Source organism: Mycteria americana, assembly GCF_035582795.1.
Source record: "Mycteria americana isolate JAX WOST 10 ecotype Jacksonville Zoo and Gardens chromosome Z unlocalized genomic scaffold, USCA_MyAme_1.0 Scaffold_18, whole genome shotgun sequence".
NCBI lineage: Eukaryota > Metazoa > Chordata > Aves > Ciconiiformes > Ciconiidae > Mycteria > Mycteria americana.
The window spans coordinates 12019488-12041832 of record NW_027445436.1 but is presented as its reverse complement, the minus strand read 5'-3'; the positions used below and the strand labels follow the sequence as shown (position 1 = coordinate 12041832).

Here is a 22345-nt window from a genome sequence, read left to right as displayed (position 1 = left end):
GGATATTCGATACAGAAAATTACCCACAAAATAAGAGCAGGAAGTAATTTAGCACAGCAGAAAAAAACGTTATCCCTGTTTAATGGAAAACCATTTTGCTAGTCGTCTCTTTTCGCAATCAAATCTTAGGGGGGGTGTTCGCCACGTCGGAGGTGCGCTAATGGGACGGGACACTTGTGGCTGATGGGGACAGGCGGGATGGAGCGTGGGATAGCCGGGCGAGTGGCTGGGTGGGTGACCACAGGGGACAGCTGTCGGCTTCGGTGTCACCACGGCCGGGGACAGGGATGCTGCACCCCTTTGCGGACAACTCTCACCAGCACCAGCCAGCAGCTTTTGGGGGGTATCTTAGCCCCCGTTTAACCACAGATCTTACTCTCCAACTCTTTTCCAATTTTATTTTTTGGAATTAAGGTTAATTGCGTTTCCGTGCCGGATTTCCCCTCCCCAACTTAATTTTTTTTTTTTTTTTTTTTGGGGGGGGGGGGGGCGTTGACCGCAATTTGGGGGCGTTTGTCCTCCCTAAAGCCCCCCAGGAGACTCTGCGCCCAACGACCACAGCAAAATGAATCCACTTAACAGGAATTTACAGTGTAATGTACTCAGCTAAACAGGATGAAGGTACAAAAATGGCTGTTACCGTCTACAGCTACGCTGAAATGGCCTGGTGACTACGCTACACGGCGAGACGGGAGGGGGGAGTGGGTGGGTGGGGAGTTAAATTTAAAAAATAACATTTAAAAAATAACATTTAAAAAATAACATTTAAAAAATAACATTTAAAAAATAACATTTAAAAAATAACATTTAAAAAATAACATTTAAAAAATAAAAAAAGGAAAATGGATCTACCGAAGCAACAGACTGGAGGTGCAGGCAGGAGCTAGGCAAGCGGCGGGCGCCGGGGCGGCCCCGGCGGCGGAGAGAGGGGAGAAACCCCCACAACGAGCACTGCTGGGGACTGGGGGAGGGCTGGGGGGGGGAGGGGCTCGCGGAGCGAGGCGGGCTCGCCCCAACCGGCGACTGATGGCACGCTGAGAGCGGGGGGGGGGGGGGGGGGGGGGAGGGCGGAAAACAGCACCCCTCCTCCTGCCGGGGGACCCGGAGCCTGGGCCGAGCCCGCCGGGCCCCAGCCCGCCCACACCCCTCGCGGAGCGGCCCCAGGACGCGAACCCACGGCCCCCGCACACGGCGCGGTACCTCTGTTGCGCACGGAGCCGAAGACGGGCAGCACCAGGTAGCCGACATGCACCAGGACCATGCTGCGACCTTTGGCGGCGCGGCCCGGCCCGGCCCGGTCCCGCCGGCCACTCCGACGCGGCGGCAAGTAGCGGCCGCCGCTCCGCCGGCACACAAAGGAGCCCGCCACCAATGGCAGCGCGCCGACCGCCGGCCGACACGCCCCCCGCCACTACGTCACGCCCCCCGACCGACGCACCGGCCAATGGGAGACGACGGGAGGGCGGAGGGCGGGGCGTGCGCAAGCCCGCGGCGGGCGCAGGCGGACGGGCGCGGATCCGCACGTGCGGCTGCTCGTACGCGGGCACGCGCACGCATGCATGCACCCTGCATAGCTGCACGCGGGTGCATGCATGTACACGCGTGTGCACACGCACACACAGAGCATGCACATATGCATACAGGCGTACACAGATGTGTGCATGCACACACAGGTACACGTGTGCACGCATGCATGCATGCATATGCACACGTGCACAAGCGGACACATGCATGTGCACACATGCATACAGATGCATATGCACACACAGGCATGCGTGCACATACATGGGCACTGGCACACGTGCACAAACACATGTACACACATACTCAGGCACATGCATGCACGTCAGCATGCATGCACACAGGCACATGCACAGACAGGCACAGATAGATGCACATACCATATACACATGCAGTCCCATGCACATGTGCAACTACAGAGGCACGCATACATGCAAACAGGCGTGCACCCACACATTCACACACAAAACATGGGCACACGCCCCCCGAGGCCAGCAGTCAGCACGCATTGCACCCCAGGCCACAGCCCTGCTCTCCCCTCCATACATCCCTCCGCACCCCTGGCCGCGGCACATATGGGAATACACGTCAAGTCAGGCCCAAAGCAGAGGATCGCACCAGCTGAAGGAGCATGAAGGGGCTCGTCCCCTTCCCTGTCCCTGTCCCTGCAGGCAACACAGTGGCCTATTGTGTTGACACCCCAGTTACTGACAGAACTTATTCGTTGGGGCATCGCTGACCTAAAATGGCTTTGGCCAAGCCCAGAGGGATGCAAAGAGCTCGTGGAAACCCCACGGGGCACAGTGCCACCCTCCTTTGTGAGGCAGAGAACCCCCATGGCTTAAAAGAGGGCAACCCCCCCCCCAAAAAAAACCCCAAAACAACCCAACCAGAAGCTCATCTCTGTTTATTTAAAACTGTTTTAAAGAAGTGGGTAAGACCCCTGTTGCATAGGACAGGTTTCTGTCGGGGCACAGGGTCCCGGGAAGCATTTTACTGTGCTGCAAACCAATTTTTTGGTGCCCTTTCCACCCTGGTCAGGCCAGGGGTTGTTTTGGCACTGGCTGCTGTCCCGCCATGGGAAGCCCCCTTAATCCCCGTTTAGCTTTATCCATCCCGGGCATCTGGCAGGTTTAAGCGCTCGGCAGCCTCCTAACGTATATGTGCAATGGATTTGTTCGCCTAGATTATTGCATTGGGTTTGTCGTTGGGTTTATTTTGTGGGTTTTTTCCCAGAATTAAAACAGGGGCTTGGCAACTTGGATCTGTTTAACCCTTTCCCTCCCAGCCCCGCAGCCTGAGGGCAGATGCCAGGCCCGGCAGGCAGCAAGGACGGCTGCCTGCGCACCCTCGCTGCCTTCTTCAGAGCTGTGACATCCACCCAAAAGGACTCTTTTGGGTAAGGTTTCACACCGCTGCTGCACCAAGCTCCCCTCAAATGGGAGCAGGAAAAGTCCCAGGTGCCCAGTGCCTCCCAGTGCCCACCCAATCGCATCCCAGTTTGGATTTTCCCTCCTGCCTTGCCCCCCCTCAGTGTCTCCCAGGAGGCTGTGCCAACCCCAGGAGGGTTTTCCATGGGGGAAAGCTGGATCTTGTCCCTGCTGTCACCGTGCTGCTCTGAGCAGTGCCCACGGCCACAGCTTGGCCAGACCCAGTCTGCAACACTCAGTATTTGCAGGTACCACATGTCGTCCACACCAGCATGAATATTTCCAAGGAAGGAGCAAACTTTTTTTTTTTCCCCATGCTTATACCGTAACAAAATGCTTCCTGTTTGTGGTGCAGTATGGAAAAATTACCACTTTCCACCCATTTCTACCAGTGGCAAGAAATCATTTCCAGCAGCAAGGTGCGATCTGCTTGATCACGCTGTATTAAACACATCCTACAAAGGGACACGTGTTTAAGCACTAAAAAGCCTGGAAGGGGCTAATGTAGCCAAATCCACATTTGAATCAACCAAGGAGAGATTTCCACCTCATCTCCTCTTGCCTGTCCCCACCATGATGGCTGCAGGACGGGCCCTGGGGGACTCCCAGGACACGCATGGACCCTGCAAAGCACCCTGGCGTCCCCTCCATGGTCCCCTGAGACTGCTGCTGGCCCTGGGCCAGGGGCTGCAGCCCCACTGCCAGCTCTGGTTGCCTTGGGCAGCTGCTCCCGTGGCCCCCAGCCCCACCGCAGCAGTTGTCGCAGGTATTTTGTGGGGGCTCAGCCCTTGCTGCTGTTGCTTTTCATCTGCACATACTCCCCCCCCCCCCCCCCCCCCCCCGGGACACCCAATCCATCACTGTGGCTTTGCATGTCACACAGATGCTGCAGGCACAGGTTAACATTAAAATTAGCCCTTGGCTTCCTCCTGCCTGCATGGCTGGTGCCTGTTGGTGTCCCCAATGCAACTTTTGGGGTCCCAGCACCCCCAGTTTGGGGCATCCTCCCACTTTTGCCCCAAGCTCTCTTTAAAAATTAACACCATTAAATTCTTCTTCAATGTGATGTTCTCCATCCTTGTGGATGTCATGCATGCCACCAGTGTACCTATGGAGTAGATGTTTTGGAGATGCTGCAGCACAGGTATCAGGGCACCGGGGCTGTCTCACCCCTTGGTCCCATGGGAAAGGTTTCTCCCCTTAGCCAGGCACGCACAGAGGATATTCAAGAAATATAAATGTGATACAGAGCAGTTGAGAAGTCCTGGTGCACATATGGCACATCAGCCACCATCCTCGGGCAGGTCTGAGGGTGACCATAACTCTCAGCTCATTTCCAGACCTGGCACTTGCCCTCTGCCCACCTCAAAGCCTTCAGGAATTTCAATGTGATACAGGATTTTTCACCTTGTCTGCAAAGCTGAGCTGGGTGAAATCCTTCGGGAATTCAGGATGGGATCAGCCGGCTCAAAAACTGATGAGCCAACATCCTTCAAATTTGGGTTTTTTTTGGCCAACCTCTGGCAGGACAGCGGAAAAACCCTGGTGAAGGACTTTTTCTGGCAGTTTTGAAGCCATGGTTTGCTCAAGACAGACATCTCACACCCCCAGAGGCCATTTTATGGCAGGATGGGGAACAATGGGATTGACAGCATGAAAAGACCTGATGCCTCGCTCCTGGTAGGGATGAAGTATATGGACGGCGTGATCTCTTTGCTAGACAATGGTCTGAGCCTTTGATTATTTTCTGATCTTCAGCTACATTTTGGATAACGATTTCCTTGGGAGCACGTCTTGATGTCAATGGCAATACAACCACAGCATGGCCATGACTGAATCTTTGATGGTGCTTCTAGGGCAAGGGCGGTGGGTCTTACAAACCCCATTAAGAAGAACAAGTCTGGGGTTTTGAGGGTCTCAAGTCTTAGATGGGGGGAGACAAAAAGACACTTGGGAGACCAGCACTGAAGAAGAGAACCTACAGGGAAAAGTGAAGGTGGAAAAATTAAAGGTAAAATGAAGAATGGATAGAGAAAGGGTGAAAAGGGAGGAGAAATCTCTCCAGCAAATACCATAGCATCATACCATGCCTGGGAGCAACAGCAACCCAAACCCAGGTGGAGAGCCAGAAAGTGGGGGGCTCCTGGTTCATGAAAGGGCTTTATTTGAAATTTATTTACACTGAAGTTTAATCTATGCTTATTTGGCTCCTTTATTTTCTGCCTCCCTGTAATTTTCTCTCTTCTGCCTTTTAACCCTTTTCTTTTTTTTCTCTTCTCCAAAAAAGAGACGTGAGGTAGAGAAAATCAGTATGCATTCGCTTAAAATTAAAATGCAATATTTCAGCATTTCAATTTTCCAGTTTTACGAGGAGCAAATAAGAAAACAGGTAAAAATCTCACATCCAAAGAGCAACCATTTGGGAGATGAGAAAGAAAACACTGTGCCCCTATTTTGCCAGAGCAGATTTCAAATACGCAGCCCAGGACTTTCTCTGGAGGAAAGCAGAAGGCAGTTTTTCCTCTTCCCCTGAGAGTAGGGATTTTTGGGAGCTCACAGCTGCTCGGAGGGACCCAGTGTCCACCCAGTGCCCTCCTGAGCTCGTTTAAGAGGGATTGCAATTTATTGTGGCAAAGGGAGACAGGGGGTTGTGATGCCCCCATTTATGTCTCATCATTTTGCTAAAATTGAACTATTTTGCTCGAGGAATTTCATTCTCCATTTGCACAGGTACGGCAGCCTACAAAATAATGTCATTTTTCTAACATGTGATAGTTGTTGCAAAATGGGAGCTGGCGATGTTTCACTGCAGAGTTTGGAGTGGGATATTGGGGCTGATTAAATGCTTCCTTTGAATTACACTTTTAACCGCACATCCTCAACATCGACCCTGTGCCACCCTATGGAGAGGGCAGGGATTGGGCTTTATGATATTTCACATCACTATTTCAAGAAGAATGACCCCAAACTCATCCTTTCTCCTCCATCCTGCCCATATTTTTGGGGAGCAGAGGTTTTGGTGTGTTTTCCTTGGTGGTCCCCCAATGCTCTCCCCATCCCAGCATCCCACCAGCTCCCTGTGGCAGCAGCTTTGGGATGCAACCGCAGCCAGTGCGAGAGTCAGGGCAAAAGGAAAACCCTCTCCTGGCAACGCGCTCAGCAGCAGCCTTGCTGCAAAACCCTGTGGTTTCTGCCACTAATCAAGGATGTTGCAATATTTTATCTGTGAAATCTGCTCCTTGCTCTCAAGGAGGCTTTGCGCTAACCAAAAATAAGGCAAGGTCGATGACCCCTGTCCGCATTCCCAGGCTGGAAACCTGGAGAAACGACCCTCCATCGGACCCATCAGTGATTAATTACCTCAAAATCACAGCTGGGTAATTTAATTTCGGCATTACATCTGGGCGATCCAATTTATTTTGTGCTTCCTGGGGCCTGTTTTCTCGCCACAGGATGGATGCTGGCTGCACAGGCAGGATCCAGCCAAGGCAATGGAGTCCAGCATGGTTAGGAAAACAAAAAAATTTGGTCTTTTCACATCCACAAGCCTTTTTGCCTGTTTTGGGGGGCACTTTCCCCCATTCTGGGGGATGCAGCGGAGGGTGCGATGGCAGCCCAGAGCCTGTATTCTCCAGCTCTAGTGCCATCTAGTGCCTTCCCGTGGGCTGCTTCCAGCTCGGGCTTTCAGAGCTAAAATGTCGGTGGCCCAATTGCATTAAAAATCATTAATATTTCTTGCTAAATTACCTCCTTTGCAGACTGGGTGCTGCTGAGACCCCTCATCTCCACCCACACGCTCCCCCCCTCCTTTCTGTGGGGCTGGTAGCCAGTTGGGTTGAGCCTGGAGCACCAGGAATTAAGGGGATTCCTCCCTGGGGCACGGGGAAGGTGTAAAGCTAATTTTGAAGCATTTTTGATAACTTTTCTGAGCATTTTAGAGTTTTGCTATACCCTTGCACAAGCTGGGAGCACTGGTCCAGGGCAAGACCTCATATTGGCCATCGAAGGATGGGGGAGCTCAGCATCACCCCTCTGAAAACTTGGCCGTAGCATGTGGTGCTGCTGCTTACTGGAGTATAAAGCATAATAACAGTTTTTTGGCTGGCAGGGAGCTCAGACCCTCCTGGAAAGCATGCTCCCTGCCTTGTGCCATGCCCAGGTGGGACTACTTTAAAAATTACCCTAATTCTTCCTCTTAACAAGCAGCTGGAGGAAGGAGAGATTGTGCAAGGAGCCAGTAGTTCTGCAGCTCCAAGTGGGATGGTGTTTTTAATGGCCTGAGACTATGTTTTAGCAGCATCCCAGCCACAGAAAAGGTCCTCAAATGCTCTCAGGAGGTGCAGAGGACAGTCAGGTGTGCACCAGGGGCTCATCCTCCTTTTGCAATGGAGGAGGTGAACTAAACAGCATTTTCAACTCACCAAGGCTTGTCTGAGACATGCTGTGAGCTGCCTTTTGAAGTTATCCCTCTTTTCATTAGGATTTACTCACTGTGTTTTGTCTTCTGCTTCTGGGTGTCTTAAACCTCCAGCCTGCTCTTCATCTTCCCACTGTTGACTTCTAATGGCTTGAGTCTGCCCTGGGTTACCCCAAAAGCAACCCGCACCCATCTCCCCACCTCTGCAGGGGACAGTTGTCTTCAAACCTAGGGTTGAACCCATGGGGAAACCCACCATGAGCGATAGAAATAAGATGGAAAAAATAAAACCCAACTGAATGAAGAATGATATTGAGACTAGTTTTACACCTCCCTGCAGCAGCCATGGGGCAGCACGCTGCTCTCCGGTCCCTTAATCACATCCTAGGCATCATGTGTCAGGGCCTGAGGTGGTGGCATGGGCTTGGTGGCACAAGAGGAGTCCAAGGGCTGTATTGGAGCTGTCTGATGCTCGTCATCAAGAATACATCTACAACACACCCATGGCAAATGAGTGCATCAGCACAGGTAAACACACGGTCTTCAATTATTCAAGGGAAGGCATCTGCTTACTCACTCCAGCCTAAGTAATACATGATCATTTGAGCAGCTTCACACTTCCTCTGAAGCCAACAGACACCAAAAAGCCACAAGATTATGTTAGGTGTTAAGGGATGGGTTGAGTGTCTGGTTATTTAGTACGTCCTGGGGTTGTTGGAGCAAACCTCCACCCGGCCCCAAGCACCTAGGGAAGGCTGTACCATATATACACTGCTTCCCCTACACGCTCCTGGCTCCCATGTCTGGCTTTTCTGTGGTTTGTAGACACATAGCGACTCCCAGTGATTGGATTTTTCATTGTTTCAGGGACTTTTCTTAATGAGAGGTATTTGGGAGGCTGGTCGGGCAAAGCAGAAACGTGAGAGTTTCTACAAGCTGGTGCTCCCATGTCTGATCGTCCACCAGGATTTTGTCTGGATAATCTCCATTGCTCACCTGTCCGGAGCTGAAAACGGCTCTAAAGAGCCCTGCTCCTTCCACAGACCGAGGGTGAGCTCCCATCACCACCTGTCCAGCCTAATGTTCAGCATGGGACTGGAAATGTGACACTAACAGTCCAAGAAAAGACCCAGCACATGTAAAGAACCATCAGAAATGAACATGATTTGACAAAATACCCAAACCTGCAGTTTTTCCTCCTTGGGATGCATCTCACAGACAGGCAGGGCCTGTCTCCTACCTTTGCTGAGGAAGGGAGAGACCATCCCCATCAGGGATGTGTTTACAAGCCAAGGTTTTGTCTGCCTCTCTCCACCGTGCTGGAGATGACCCTTCTGCCCAGGGCTTGGGGATCTCCTCCAGAAGCAAGAGGCAAAGGTGGAAAGCAGTTAAGGAGTCACTCATCAACTGTCCTCGATGACGTCCCACTCCCATGGGTCCCATCCTCCTTGGTACCCCACATTGTGAGGATGCCTCCATCCTTCCCTACTCCCATGCAACGAGATGGGAAGCTGAGCAAGTGCAGTCCCTCAACTTTCAAGAGGCAACCCCGAATGCTCAGAAGAACCACTGCTTTGCCCAAATCTATTCATTAACCCACATCACTGCTTTATTTAAGTGGAAAATGGGTTTCTTAGGGTGCCCTTCCCTCTTGCTGCTCTGAGCAATACAGAGATGAAGAGTGGGTATCCTCCTCTCAGGGATGTGCTGCTGACCAAGAGAAGAAGGAAAGCCCAGCCAAGGTGGTTTCCAGCCTGTCACCGCATCGCAGAGAGCTTTGCTGTGGCTCTTCGTGCAGACAACGGATCTCATTAGAGCTGTAAAACATTGGCAGAAGGGAGGCATTAGTGAGATGTCAGAAAATAGATCCGTTGTGCTCAGCCGGTGATTTTTAACTGACAGAGCTCCTGCGAGGGGTATTTTTATTTGGCAGTTTTGTGACATGCAGTCCAGGGAGAGTGTGAATAAATGGACCCGAATGGGAAGTGTAACCATGTGGAAAAGCAATAAAATTACTCTTTCATGAATCTCTGTCATATCCTGTGCCAGGTAAGATGAGCTTTGAGTGAGAACACATAACACATGACGTTTCCCATTAGGATCTTAAAATCATCACTCCAGCCCAACCACCTCTGACTCAAAAGCTCCTCTTTGGGTTTACAGGACCACTGATGGCTCATAACACCATGGATAAACATCTCCTACATATCTACAACCCCAGAGGGGGGATTTGAATGCGCCCTGCTTCGAAATGGCAGCCTCCCCTAGAGGTCCATGCTACTGAATGCTGGGGCATCCAGAGGGCTATAGTTGTAACGATGGGGGGAAATCAAGAGTATTTTAGGATGCAGATAATTAAATCTGTTGGACTCAATTATCTTAAAGGTCTTTTTCAACCTAAATGATTCTATGATTCTATGATCTACAGGTGGTAACATTGGAAAAGATGCATTTCCAAGGAAGCAATGGAAAGTCACTATTTTTATGAGTGACTTCGGCATACAGAATTGGAGATTTCTACTAAAAACTGCTGATCACACAGAGTTGTGCAGCAGCACTGTCAATACTGGAAGACGTGGATGAGGTCAGATGAGCTGGAGTGATGGACGTGACATTGGAGTTCAATCATGTCAAGTTTAAGGTAGACACACAGGCACCTGGCAGAAAGGAAATGAGAAAGATTTGGGTGTCCTTGATCATGGGCCAGTCAAAAGCTATCAATGCTTTGAAGTCATGGACAAAGCAAATGTGATCCTCAGCTGTACGAGATGGCATTTTGTCAGAGGCACACGTAGGAAACCCCCTGGAAAAGGCACCGGCCAGACTCCAGGAGTTCTGCATTCAATTTGCATCACCTACAGTAATGAAAAACGAATTTGATGGGAGGCTTTTATTTGTTTCTTTTTCCAGCTCTGATGTGGTTGCCCTGGATTCACCCAAAGCTGCCAATGCAGCTAATAAATGTAGAAAATTATCTGAAATTAAACTTTCAGACAGTTTTCCCCTGTCCACTCCAGCTTTGCCCCAAGATTTACTGTCTGAAAGATTCTTCCTTCCTAGTAGCTGGCACTCAATTCTAATTTTAAACTGAATTACAAATCCAGATGACTAACCAGCTCCAAGAGAAAACTTCCAAGGGGCATTTACGAATCAGTAGTCGTAAGGACTCTCAGAAATGCATTTATACTTTCATAAACTCCCTGGTATTGAGATACAGACCTGGGGGGGTTGGACTCCTCAGCTGCTATTTAGTTTCAATAAAAGGAGGGAGTTCACCTTATTTGCACCAAAGATGAAAGTAAATGCAGGATTTGTCTGTTGCAAGTTTGCATTTTGCAGGCGTGCTGCTCCTTTCCTTTGCAGACAGAAGATAAACTGCATCCCTGTGATGCTCTAGAGAGAAAGCCACAGCAGCTGACATTCACAAACGTAGACCCTAAAAAGGAGAGGGAAAAACAAGTAGTATTTCAGCAAATGGAGGTGATGGACTCCGGAAAGGACACCATTTACAGATTCTCTAGGGAACTGGGGAACTAATCCACTTAGTAAACCACTTTCAGTCCCCATTTTAAGGCAGAAAAACTAAATTTTCAGCCAAAAAATTAATCTGCATTGCAACGATTTCACTGGGGAAAGCAATACAAAAATCTAACCTGTTTGGGTAGCTTTTGTCAGTTCTCGTATTGCCCCAGAAATGACAGTTCCCACAAAGCAAAGCGGCCCAAGCCACGAGGGATGTGCTGAGTACTGCAGGAGAAATTTTAAGCTTTCCATTCGGTGTATCCTGAAGTCCAAAGACTCTGGGTATCTCTTAGTGATGAAGAAAAAAAGATTAAGGATATACATCATCTCTCATCTTTCCACCAAACTCCACAGCGCTGTTCTCCCTCAACTGGTGATACACATTAAATAAAATCAGAGTCTGGTGTCCACCTCCACAACCACCACCAGGCCCAGAATTTGTATTTTCAAGCTTCACAAAAGCCAAGAACTCAGTGGGGCTGAAAAGCCAACTCACTTCACTCATAATCAATCTTGACATTTAAAATACATGGATAAACAGCTCTCCTTATTTGCACCACTGAGAGCCTTCTCACGTGATAAAAACATCAGAACTAAAGCAAATTCCCCTATTTAGCTGGAAATGTAATGGATTTTATTATTATTCCTATTTCCATATCGGCTATGAGAAGACTGGCAGGCAGCGGGACCCTAAGTTTAGCACAGTGCAGTTACACTTCCCATCCTTCTCTTTACTTGTGGCTGTAAATTCCCTGGTATAATTTAGTGGTTCTCCAAATGCTGTTCAGCCTGGCACCACCTCTCGTGGTCTGCGAGGACCTGCCCAGAGCTTCATAGCTGGTTTACACATTCATTTCAAATGGTAGTAGATCTGAGCTTGTCGGCACTACCTGGCTGCGTGAGAGAATCCGAGTGTAACATTGGTCTCTTAGTCAAACGGTCTCACTGACCAGCAGAAGACAGCTGTGAGGATGGGACAGGGGGATGCAGTCAGAGAAATACCAGTATGAAGGTTGCTCAGGCACCTGAAGGACTGCGGTGTGTGGGAAGATGGAGGCTGCGCAGAAACCGCATCCCTAGAAGGGATTCTGCAGAGCGCGATGGGCAGTGGCCCCTCGTTACTGCTACCTGCACATCCTGTGGCATCCCCCACCAGCACTACAGGGAGAAGCAGTGGTCCTGTCCTGGTCTGGGAGATAAAAGCAAGCTTTTGCGGTCAGGAAATCACATTTACATTCTGGACATTCAAAATGAAATGCAGGGAACAGTGCTGAATTTGGGCAGCTGTAACCCATTCCCAGAGCTTAAGGCTTTATTTTGGAGATGTGACAAACAGCAGTGTATTGAATGAAGGGGGGGGGGGGGGGAAATCCCAAACAAGTTGATATTGTTTAAATAATACACTCTATTTTATTTTGTCTTAAAATAGTTTAACCTTTATGCTACAGACTTGTTTCAAAAAACAGAAGGTCTCATCTTGCACCAAAAATATATATATTTTTATATATATATAACACTGTTTTATTATTATTTTTTCTCCAAAGACCATTCAATACTAGATGGAAAATGAGAACTAAATAATGAGTGTCGAGAAGAATCAAATTTAACGAGTCTCGCACGTTTTAAACATTTATATTCTAAGTAATGATTTGTCTTCACTACCGAAGATTCCAAATGCACACTCCAGCAATTCCAGAACTGCTAAAACCATGAAGGACTTGAGCCAATGCACACTGAAGTCGATGCAAAGCCCCGCATCAACTCCAATGGGTTCTGGATCAGGCCCCAAGTGCATTGGTTCTTAGCCATACAACAGCTAGCATTTCTCTTTCCTGTTGAGAAGAGCAAAACCGTCCAGGCACCTTTTGCTCTCTTTAAAAAAATACCAACAAAAAAACCCAACACCACCACCCCCCCCCCCACCTCCTAGCTATCCAGTGATTGTGGTTTTCAGATCACTACCCTTTCAAATATGTGAAGAATAAGAGAAAATATGTAGTGTTTTAAATAAAAGAAAACCTGCATCAGACTACAATACATGAATTGTTTAAACAAACACAGTGCACAATTGGAGGAAGTTTGGTTAGGACGCAGTCATTTTTATATATACATAGAAGTCACATCATATACAAACTGAAAAACAAGAGAGTTAGTTTGCATTTTTCATGGAAGGACTACAAATGGGTCCCTGCAGCTTTCTTCAAAACTGATCTTTAAAAGACTTTGTGTAACAGGAAAAAGCAGCCACACTAAAGCACTGTTCCAAAGTTACCTTTACAGCATGTGTGCTAACCCACTAAAACGACGGCCAAGTTGCATGATTAAAATATGAGGAGAAAAGATCAACGGCCACTACTGATATAGTGCCCCAATAGTACAGGGCTTTTCCCTACTGCAATGTGAATGGGCTCCATCCATGCACCGCTCCCTCCCTCCCACCCCCAGAGAAAGAAATCGGTCACTAGAAGCACCACATACATTTTTCTGGCCATGCAATACACTTATGTTGAATGTTTTAGAAAGCTTGAAATTGGAATATCAATCCCTTACCTAGTTGTTCTTTAAAGTGCAGTCATAACTGTTCTGCTTATTAAAGAAAAAGCTGTTTGTTACTAACTATACCATCACTGCTGGGTTTTTTTTTTTCCCTTTAAGCTATGTGACAACATAGGTAATTTTATTTATTTTTTTTGCCCACAGATAAAATTATTGGAAGCCAAATAAATTTAGAAACCAGCCAACACAAAAAGAAAACAAAACTTCCCATGTCCTGACTACCACCTGTTCAGCCTTAAATGGCAAAAAATCTGATGATAGAGCTGTACAAAATTCCCACTAGAAACATTTTGAATACAAAGGAACATTTTAATTGCACAATAGACATTTAAAGTGAATATCACCTTGTTAAAGTCTAATCTTTGGTTTTTGCCTTGAGAAAGGCTCAAAATGACAAATGAGGGGCAGGAACTTCCATATACACTACAGAAACTACAGCCTGCTAAAGTAAGTAGTTCCACTGATTTCAGTAAATATTCTGGTAGAAAGTGTTTCCTGGATCATATCCTAAACACAGTTCCAAAACTAGGATGAGACATGACCTAAAGCCAGGAAAATGGTGCAGATCTAGTTTAAAAAGAAAAAAAAACCCACAACCTTAAGCCCTGATCCTGCAACATCTTTTAGAACAGAGTTTTAAGTACTTGAATGGCCCCATGAGTTTCAGCGAACTGTCCGAGCTGAACGTTACACATCTGCTAAAGTGCTTTGCCAGACTGGGGCTTCGCAAGGTGTTTTTTTTTTGTTTTTTTTTTTTTTTTTTTTTTAGATTGTCAATAAAGCAAATAAGCAACAGTAGAAATGAGGACTACAAGCAAAATGTTTCATTTCTCTCCTTCTCCTACTCCAGGCAAGACTTGGATATAGATAAAAAAGTTCAGCTATATTTAAAAAGGAGAGAGATGCTGGGCCTTTTCATTACTTTTCTTTTTCTTGTGCTTTTGCAATAATCAGCTGCTAGTAAGTCACTACTATTACTATTTTAAACCATAACAAGCTGTGGGAAATGATCAGTGAAACACAGCAGTCAAGTAGACAGAAGACTCAGCACTGAAAAGAGTATAAACTATAAATTATATTGAAAATAAAAATCCTTTAATTAAAAGTTGTTCAGTGCATATGTTATGGGCCGTTTGTATTAAAGACAGTCCCTCCTGCTGGTAACATAACCAAATCAGCTTGGGTATAAATACTCCTGGCCCAATTTTTGGAAGTGTTGAATACCCCCAGTTCCACTGAAATCAGCGAGGACACAGCATTTCTCAAAATCACTGATGCTCACACAGCAAAACATTAACTTCTACTAAAAAACTCAATATACTGATAAATTAAAAACATTCTGAAATTGGAGGTGGGAAAGGGTGGGAGGACATAAGTTTGCACACAGTTATTTCTTCAGATTAACACACACACAAGTTAGTAACTGTAGATGTGTTTTAAATTTGGAGCTATTGGCTTTTAATTCTGGGAGGAATCCTCCTTTGAGAAAGCAAAAACATTTTAAATTATATTGAAATTATACTACATTCTTATGGAAATGAAAAACTTAATGAGTTTGAATTTTGTAATGCCAGGAACAGGGCTTCTGAAGCTGAAGCTTTAACAATGAACTTCTGTGCCACAAAGGGGAGAAGGGGTGGGGACACAAACACAGTGACACTGCATTACAGTAGATATTTGCGTCTGGTATCCTCATCCAAAGTGAGGTCTACTACTTCTGGAGGCGAAGACCAATTCTGCTGGGGAGTCACAGCTGTCCATGATTGTGTTTGCTGAGTGTTAATGTACTGTGAGCCTGAGCCATGCTTCCAGGAAGACACACTCTGAATCACACCTCCCCTGGGATGCACACACCTGTAGCAAGGCAAAAACCACAAAGGATTAAAGCTACTATTGAATTCAGGCACAAGATTCTTAGCTGCAGTGTTTTATCACTTAGGCATCTTGTTAACATGTCCCTCTCCAAAATGTCCTCGTGGATCTTCCATTTGTAGAGTCCATGACATCTTAAATACCCAGTAAACAAAGCTGAGACTAAACTTAATTTAAACTTGGGGGTGGTGGTGGGGATTAAATGATTTTTAAGAACTGAATTCTGCCAGCGGGTGTAAAGTGATGTTCCTTACAAAATATGTGCATGAATCCCAAGGATCCTGAAGAAGTCTGCCCCATCATGTGTAGTACCATGCATTATTCAGAAGCATAGTTTCCTGCTAGCAGTTTTACCCACTGGACTTTTTAAAAGAAGAAAAATTTTAAGTGAGGCTTGATGAGACAAAGAGAAATACTATCTTTCTATATGAAATCAAAACCATGTTAAAATAAGGACATAATGATACTTTCATTACAATAATTACAAGAGAGATCTTGTAATTACATTATTACAGCCATTACACTTGATTTTTCTCTGGTCTTCTTAACTTAACTAAAAATTAAAAACATGCTGGGAAATGCTCACTGATAACAGTACAGCCCCACTTCAGAAAAACATTTAAGCTTTCAGTGATTAGTCAATGAGACTAAATCATGTATTTAAAGATAAGCACATGCTCAAGTGCCTTGCTGAAGTGAGGTACATATCTACTTATTTGCACAGTATTTTTACCTATTATATTCATAATAGGTATGTGACAATTTAAGTACAAGCTAATAAGAATTAGAAAAAAACAAAATGAAAGACAGACTAATTTTTTTATATGATGAAGTGATGACAAGAATTTACTGGAGTCTTTGAGATGATCACTCCATTCCCAGCTGTAAATCCTAAACAAGTGCTAATAAAAATTTATACCTAGTGCTCCAAAAATTGTTTTGCTCTTGTAAGCACTGGTGGTGGCTGTAGCTGCTCCTGGCTGCATACTTAAGCAGGAGATGTTTGGCTGCTGGGGTAACCTTTTCCCATTTCTTTGTGAAGGCACATGTACCGTATTTCAGGAATCCAGGTTTTCTGTACTGGTCAAATCACAGAATCATAGAATACTTTGGATTGGAAGGGACCTTTACAGGTCATCTAGTCCAACCCCCCAGCAATGAGCAGGGACATCTTCAACTACATCAGGTTGCTCAGAGCCCCATCCAACCTGACCTTGAATGTTTCCAGGGATGGGGCATCTACCACCTCTCTGGGTAACCTGTTCCAGTGTTTCACCACCCTCATCGTAACAAATTTCTTCCTTATATCTAGTCTAAATCTACCCTCTTTTAGTTTTTTTAAAACCATTACCCCTTGTCCTATCGCTACAGGCCCTATGAAAAAGTCTGTCCCCATCTTTCCTATAAGCCCCCTTTAAGTACTGGAAGGCCGCAGGAAGGTCTCCCCGGAGCCTTCTCTTCTCCAGGCTGAACAACTCCAACTCTCTCAGCCTGTCCTTGTAGGAGAGGTGTTCCAGCCCTCTGATCATTTTCGTGGCCCTCCTCTGGACCCGCTCCAACAGCTCCATGTCTTTCGTGTGCTGAGGGCTCCAGAGCTGGACGCAGTACTCCAGGTGAGGTCTCACCAGAGTGGAGTAGAGGGGCAGAATCCCCTCCCTCGACCTGCTGGCCATGCTTCTTTTGATGCAGCCCAGGATACGGTTGGCCTTCTGGGCTGCGAGCGCACATTGCCGGCTCATGTCCAGCTTTTCATCCATCAGTACCCCCAAGTCCTTTTCCGCAGGGCTGCTCTCAATCACATCATCCCCCAGCCTGTATTGATACCAGGGGTTGCCCCGACCCAGGTGTAGGACCCTGCACTTGGCCTTGTTGAACCTCATGAGGTTCACATGGGCCCACTTCTCCAGCTTGTCCAGGCCCCTCTGGATGGCATCCTGTCCCTCAGGCGTGTCAACTACACCACTCAGCTTGGTGTCATCTGCAAACTTCCTGAGGGTGCACTCGATCTCGCTGTCAATGTCATTGATGAAAATATTGAACAGCACTGGTCCCAGTACGGACCCCTGAGGGACATCACTTGTCACCGACCTCCATCTGGACTGGACATTGAGTCGTTGACCACCACCCTCTGGATGCAACCATCCAACCAATTCCTTATCCACTGAACAGTCCACCCATCAAATCCATATCTCTCCCATTTAGAGAGAAGGATGTTGTGGGGGACTGTGTCAAAGGCTTTACAGAAGTCCAGATAGATGACATCCATTGCTTTTCCCTTGTCCGCTGATGTAGTCACTCCATCATAGAAGGCTGTTAGGTTGGTCAGGAAGGACTTGCCCTTGGTAAAGCCATGCTGGCTGTCTCGAATCACCTCCCTGTCCTCCATGTGCTCTAGCATAGCTTCTAGGAGGATCTGTTCCATGATCTTCCCAGGCATAGAGGTGAGGCTGACAGGTCAGTAGTTCCCAGGGTCCTCCTTTCTACCCTTTTTAAAGATGGGTGCAATGTTTCCCTTCTTCCAGTCACCAGGGGCTTCACCTGACTGCCATGACTTTTCAAATATCATGGAGAGTGGCTTGGCAGCTACATCAGCCAATTCCCTCAGGACTCTGGGATGCATGTCATCAGGTCCCATAGACTTATGTATGTTCAGGTTCCTCAGGTGGTTACGAACCTGATCTTCTCTTACAGTGGGAGGGACTTTGCTCCCTTAGTCCCTGCCTTGAGGTCCATCCACTCAAGAGGCGTGGGAAGAGAGGTTGCCAGTGAAGACTGAGGCAAAAATGTTGTTGAGTACCTCAACAGCGAGCCTTCTCCTTGTCTGTTGTTACCAGTTTGCCAGTCTTGCTCATCGGGGGGATACACTTTCTTTGACCATCCTTTTCTGGCTGACACACCTGTAGAAGACCTTCTTGTTATTCTTTGCATCCCTTGCCAAGTTCAGCTCCATCCATGCCTTGGGCCTTCCTGACCCCATCCCTACCCAACCAGACAGCATCCCTATACTCTTCCCAGGATACCTGTCCCTGCTTCCACTGCCTGTGCATTTCCTTCTTGCCCTTTAGTTTGACCAGCAGGTCTTGACTCATCCATGCTGGTATCTTGCCATCCTTTCCTGATTTCTTACACCTGGGGATCGAGAGCTCTTGCACTCCATGGAAAGCGTCCTTAAAGATCTGCCAGCTCTGTTCTGCTCCCTTGTCCCTGAGGACCATTTCCCAGGGGGTCCTATTGACTAACTCCTTGAAGAGCTGGAAGTTTGCCTTCTTAAAATTCAAGGTCCTGACTATACTCCTTGCCTGACCTTTATCCCTCAGGACTGCAAACTCCACCAGTGCACGATCACTGCAGCCCAGGCTGCCTCCAGTCTTGATGTCACTGATGAGCTCACTTGCATTGGTGACCATCAGGTCCAGTATCGCATCCCCTCGGGTAGGGGTGTCTATTACCTGGGTTAAGAAGTTATCCTCAATGCACTCCAGGAGTCTCCTGGATTGCCTACAGCTTGCTGTGCTACTTTTCCAGCAGATGTCGGGGTGGTTGAAGTCCCCCAGTAGGACAAGAGCTTGCAAGCGTGAAGCCTCCTGTAGCTGGAGGAAGAAGGCTTCATCAGTAGGCTCCCCTTGATCAGGTGGCCTGGAGTAAACACCAGCCACAAGGTTCCCTTTGTTGCCTCAGTCTCTAATTCGTACCCTTTCAACCTGCTCGTGGCTACTCTTCAGAGACAGCTCTTCACACTCTATCCATTTCTTGACGTAGAGGGCAACCCCTCCACCTCTCCTTCCTCGCCTGTCCCTTCTGAACAACTTGCAGCCATCAATAGCCGCGCTCCAGTCATGGGATTTATCCCACCAAGTTTCAGTAATGGCAACTAGGTCATAGCTTTCTAGCAGCACGGTGGCTTCCAACTCCTCCTGTTTGTTGCCCATGCTGCATGCATTGGTGTAGAGGCACTTCAGCTGAGCTGTTGACCTTCTTAGAGGAACACACCTTAATTCCTTTGAGGTATTTCATTGGTGTTTCCCTGTTGGCTCCTATTACCTCAGGAGCCCCTGGCTCATCTCCGTAAAACTTCAAGTGTGCTCCAGTGTAGCCAGCACATCTCAGAGCAACAGGCTGAGGGCCCTCGCTAGCACCCCGTCCCTCTAACCTTGGCATGTCATCCCACAGCTTGTCACAGGCAAGCCTGATATTATCTAGTTTAGTTTTAGCAAGTCTAGTTTAAAGCTCTGTCAATGAGCCCCGCTAGCTCGTGAGCAAAGACCCTCTTCCCCCTTTGAGAAAGGTGAATCCCATCTGACACCAGCAAGCCTGGTGCCATGTAGGCCATCCCATTATCGAAAAACCCAAAATTCTGGTGGTGACACCAGCCATGGAGCCACGTATTAATAGACTGGGTGCATCTGTTTCTTCCAATGTCGCTGCCTGCAACTGGAAGGAGAGAGGAAAAAATAACCTGTGCTCCAGATTCCCTTACCAACTGTCCTAAGGCCCTGAAGTCTCTTTTGATCACCCTTGGACTACATGTTGCAGCTTCATTGCCACCCATATGGAAGAGCAATAATGGGTAATAGTCTGAAGGCCGTACCAGGCTAGGAAGTTTCCTAGTGACACCCCTGACATTTACATTTTATTTGTTTTACGTTAAGGTAGTGCAATTTATTTTCTCCAGAACTACTTAGGTTATGCTTATCTCTCTTGGCTCTGGTTAGAGTTTCATGAAATAGAATAAAAAATCTAATTCTCCGAGCTCTAACTTTTCTGAATATAAGTGTCTCATTTCCTTCTCAGATACGCTATTTAGTTTTGGATGTGATGTTCAGAATGACTTTTTTATTACTTCTTCAGTCTTAAAAATACATACTTAAAGAACGTATCTACAAAGAATTAGTAATAAGAGACTGGAACTCTAACAAATGTAGGTGATTTTTTTTTTTTAAAAGCTTTATTTTAAGAAGAAATATTTTTAAGCATAACTGACAAGAAAAGCTCATAGCCAAAGCAAACTAAATACGATGTTCGGTCTCAGGGACTATGGTCCATTGTTCTGATACAGAACAGTTCTCAATGCTCAGGCAAAGCTAATACTAACTTTTCTCCCTGAAGATGACAAAAAGCAAGCTATAAATTCTCTCACAGAAATAATACCTTGCAAAAATAAAAGTGTTTATCCTCAAACAAGTCACACAAGCAGCCAATAGCAAATGTTCAATCAAACATTAGCTTAGGGAACATGCTTTCCAATCTGTAGCTAAGGGGAAGATACCAAGTAAAGGCAACCAAAAAAAGAAAAAGCAACTAGGGAAAAAAAAAAAACAAACCAGAGGAAGACTTTTATACACATGCATGATAAAAAAAAAAAGATCTATTGGACAAAAATTAAACAAACCGAAAAACATGACTTGGTGTCCTACATAGATGCCAAGTAATCTCATCCAATGATGAGAAACACCACCAATTCACTAGCAATCTGAAAAACTACAAATGATGGACAAACTCTAGGGTGTCACAACTCACACCAGTCCAACAACGACATTGAATATGCAGCATGATAAAAAATAGTGTGAGCAAAAGAACTGAATCCAAACACCATACTAACTAAGCATGCAAAAAATACTGATCAAAAACCTAAACCTTTTCCAAACGACAACCCTGTCAGAAGCCCATCAATACTTCATAACCGCAAGCCTAGACCTGCAAGAGAAATAAAATTCTAAATAGGATTCAAACAACTGAAATGTGTGAGTATTCAACGGAGCCAGTAAGAACTAGTCTTCAGAAGATGGCAGATAAACTGATTTTGAACAGCAACTCTGCATTTACTTAACATTTCCATTCTTGTACATGGTAAATATTATCGAGGCAAGCAGCACGGAAAGCTTTTCAATAGGGGACCTCAAGCAGAAGAGTTGTGTGTACATAGTGCTAGACAGATTTACATGAACTAGTAGTGAAGGACAAGTCCACATTCCTTATCATTAGGACAAAGATCCTCTAAGTCCTGGGTCTGCTGGATAAACAGCCAAGAGAGCTACTTCCTAAGGAATTAGTATCTTCCAAAAGAGTTCGCCATGCAAGGACTTACACTATTCTAAAAGCGAAGACTAATTCTCTCTTCCTTCAGCACCTTAAAATTTCAATTTTTCACATCTAACAGCACTGGATTGTGCCCACACTATCTGTACAGTTTCCTGCCTGAGAAACTGGGTCCTGTACACCTTCCTTCTTCCTTTCCTCAAGAAAGATGCAGTGAAGTGACAACAAGGAACAGCTCTGTTCCTTGTCCCTCACACCGCTTTTCCACCTGCAAGCATCCACCAGGCAGCAGACTAGTTTTAGAAAGAGCTTGTCTGTATACTGTTTTAACTTGGTTTTATTCCACCAAATTAACCCTCCATACTATATGAAAATGCCAGTCCTTTTCAATTGCTTAATTGAAATACCTTAAGCCAAGGAAAGATCATAGACTAAAGATGAAGAGTAACATCAAAAAACACCTATCAAGAATAACAGCTGAAGCACAGCTGGACAGCTTTCTATCTGAGCTTGAGAGAAACCTCTGGCTTCCTTACCCTCATCTACTTTGGGGATTTGAACTCTCTTGTATCTTGAAATAAAACCATGATTCAGAAGGATCCGATTTTTAATCTAAAGGGGCTATCTTATGACATTTGCCATTGAAAAGTTGATAGTATTTTTACAACTACTGATTAATTAATCAAACTGGAAGCTGATTAAATGCTTAAAATTAATATTTTGAAAGGAAACAAGAACCCACATAAATATTTTTGTTTATGTATTTGCATATTCACACTATGCCCATAAAATCGGAATTCCTAACAATGGTTCCTGATGTATATAAATTTGGTATCTCAATATTTGGTATTTTAATACTACATATATTTAGCCTGTTAATGTTTGATATCAAATCACAAGCTTAATCTGAATACATATGAAGTTGATAATGTTCTAAAGAAAAAAACACTCCGATATCACTGTGACCAGCAGAATAGAAAAAACAAGCGCA

The 22345-nt window shown here is 46.2% G+C and overlaps 2 protein-coding genes across 11 annotated transcripts in view; both read right to left on the bottom strand.

Annotated features, from left to right (window-relative positions):
• The window catches only part of ARK2C (arkadia (RNF111) C-terminal like ring finger ubiquitin ligase 2C), a 56640-nt gene extending 55285 nt beyond the window's left edge, over window positions 1-1355 (bottom strand). For all 3 annotated transcript variants that reach the window (XR_012773503.1, XM_075488814.1, XM_075488815.1), the window contains exon 1: window positions 1201-1355. Coding sequence is in view for 2 of the 3 variants with exons in the window: in XM_075488814.1 (XP_075344929.1) it covers window positions 1201-1261 (61 nt within the window). In the remaining variant the exon portion in view is untranslated. The remainder of the gene's footprint in view (window positions 1-1200) is intronic.
• A 7594-nt stretch (window positions 1356-8949) lies between these two features.
• Window positions 8950-22345, bottom strand: part of ARK2N (arkadia (RNF111) N-terminal like PKA signaling regulator 2N) — a 52936-nt gene continuing 39540 nt past the window's right edge. Inside the window, exons 5-9 of one of the 8 annotated variants that reach the window (XM_075488801.1) lie at window positions 16238-16393; window positions 11022-15300; window positions 9846-10804; window positions 9385-9427; window positions 8951-9185 (exon numbers count right to left, since the gene is read on the bottom strand). In XM_075488801.1, the coding sequence (XP_075344916.1) occupies window positions 15111-15300; window positions 16238-16393 (346 nt within the window). In that variant the 3' untranslated portion in view covers window positions 8951-9185; window positions 9385-9427; window positions 9846-10804; window positions 11022-15110. Of the gene's footprint in view, window positions 10805-11021; window positions 15301-16237; window positions 16394-22345 lie in introns of all 8 variants that reach the window. The other 7 variants (XM_075488799.1, XM_075488802.1, XM_075488798.1 and 4 more) reach the window with 7 other exon arrangements.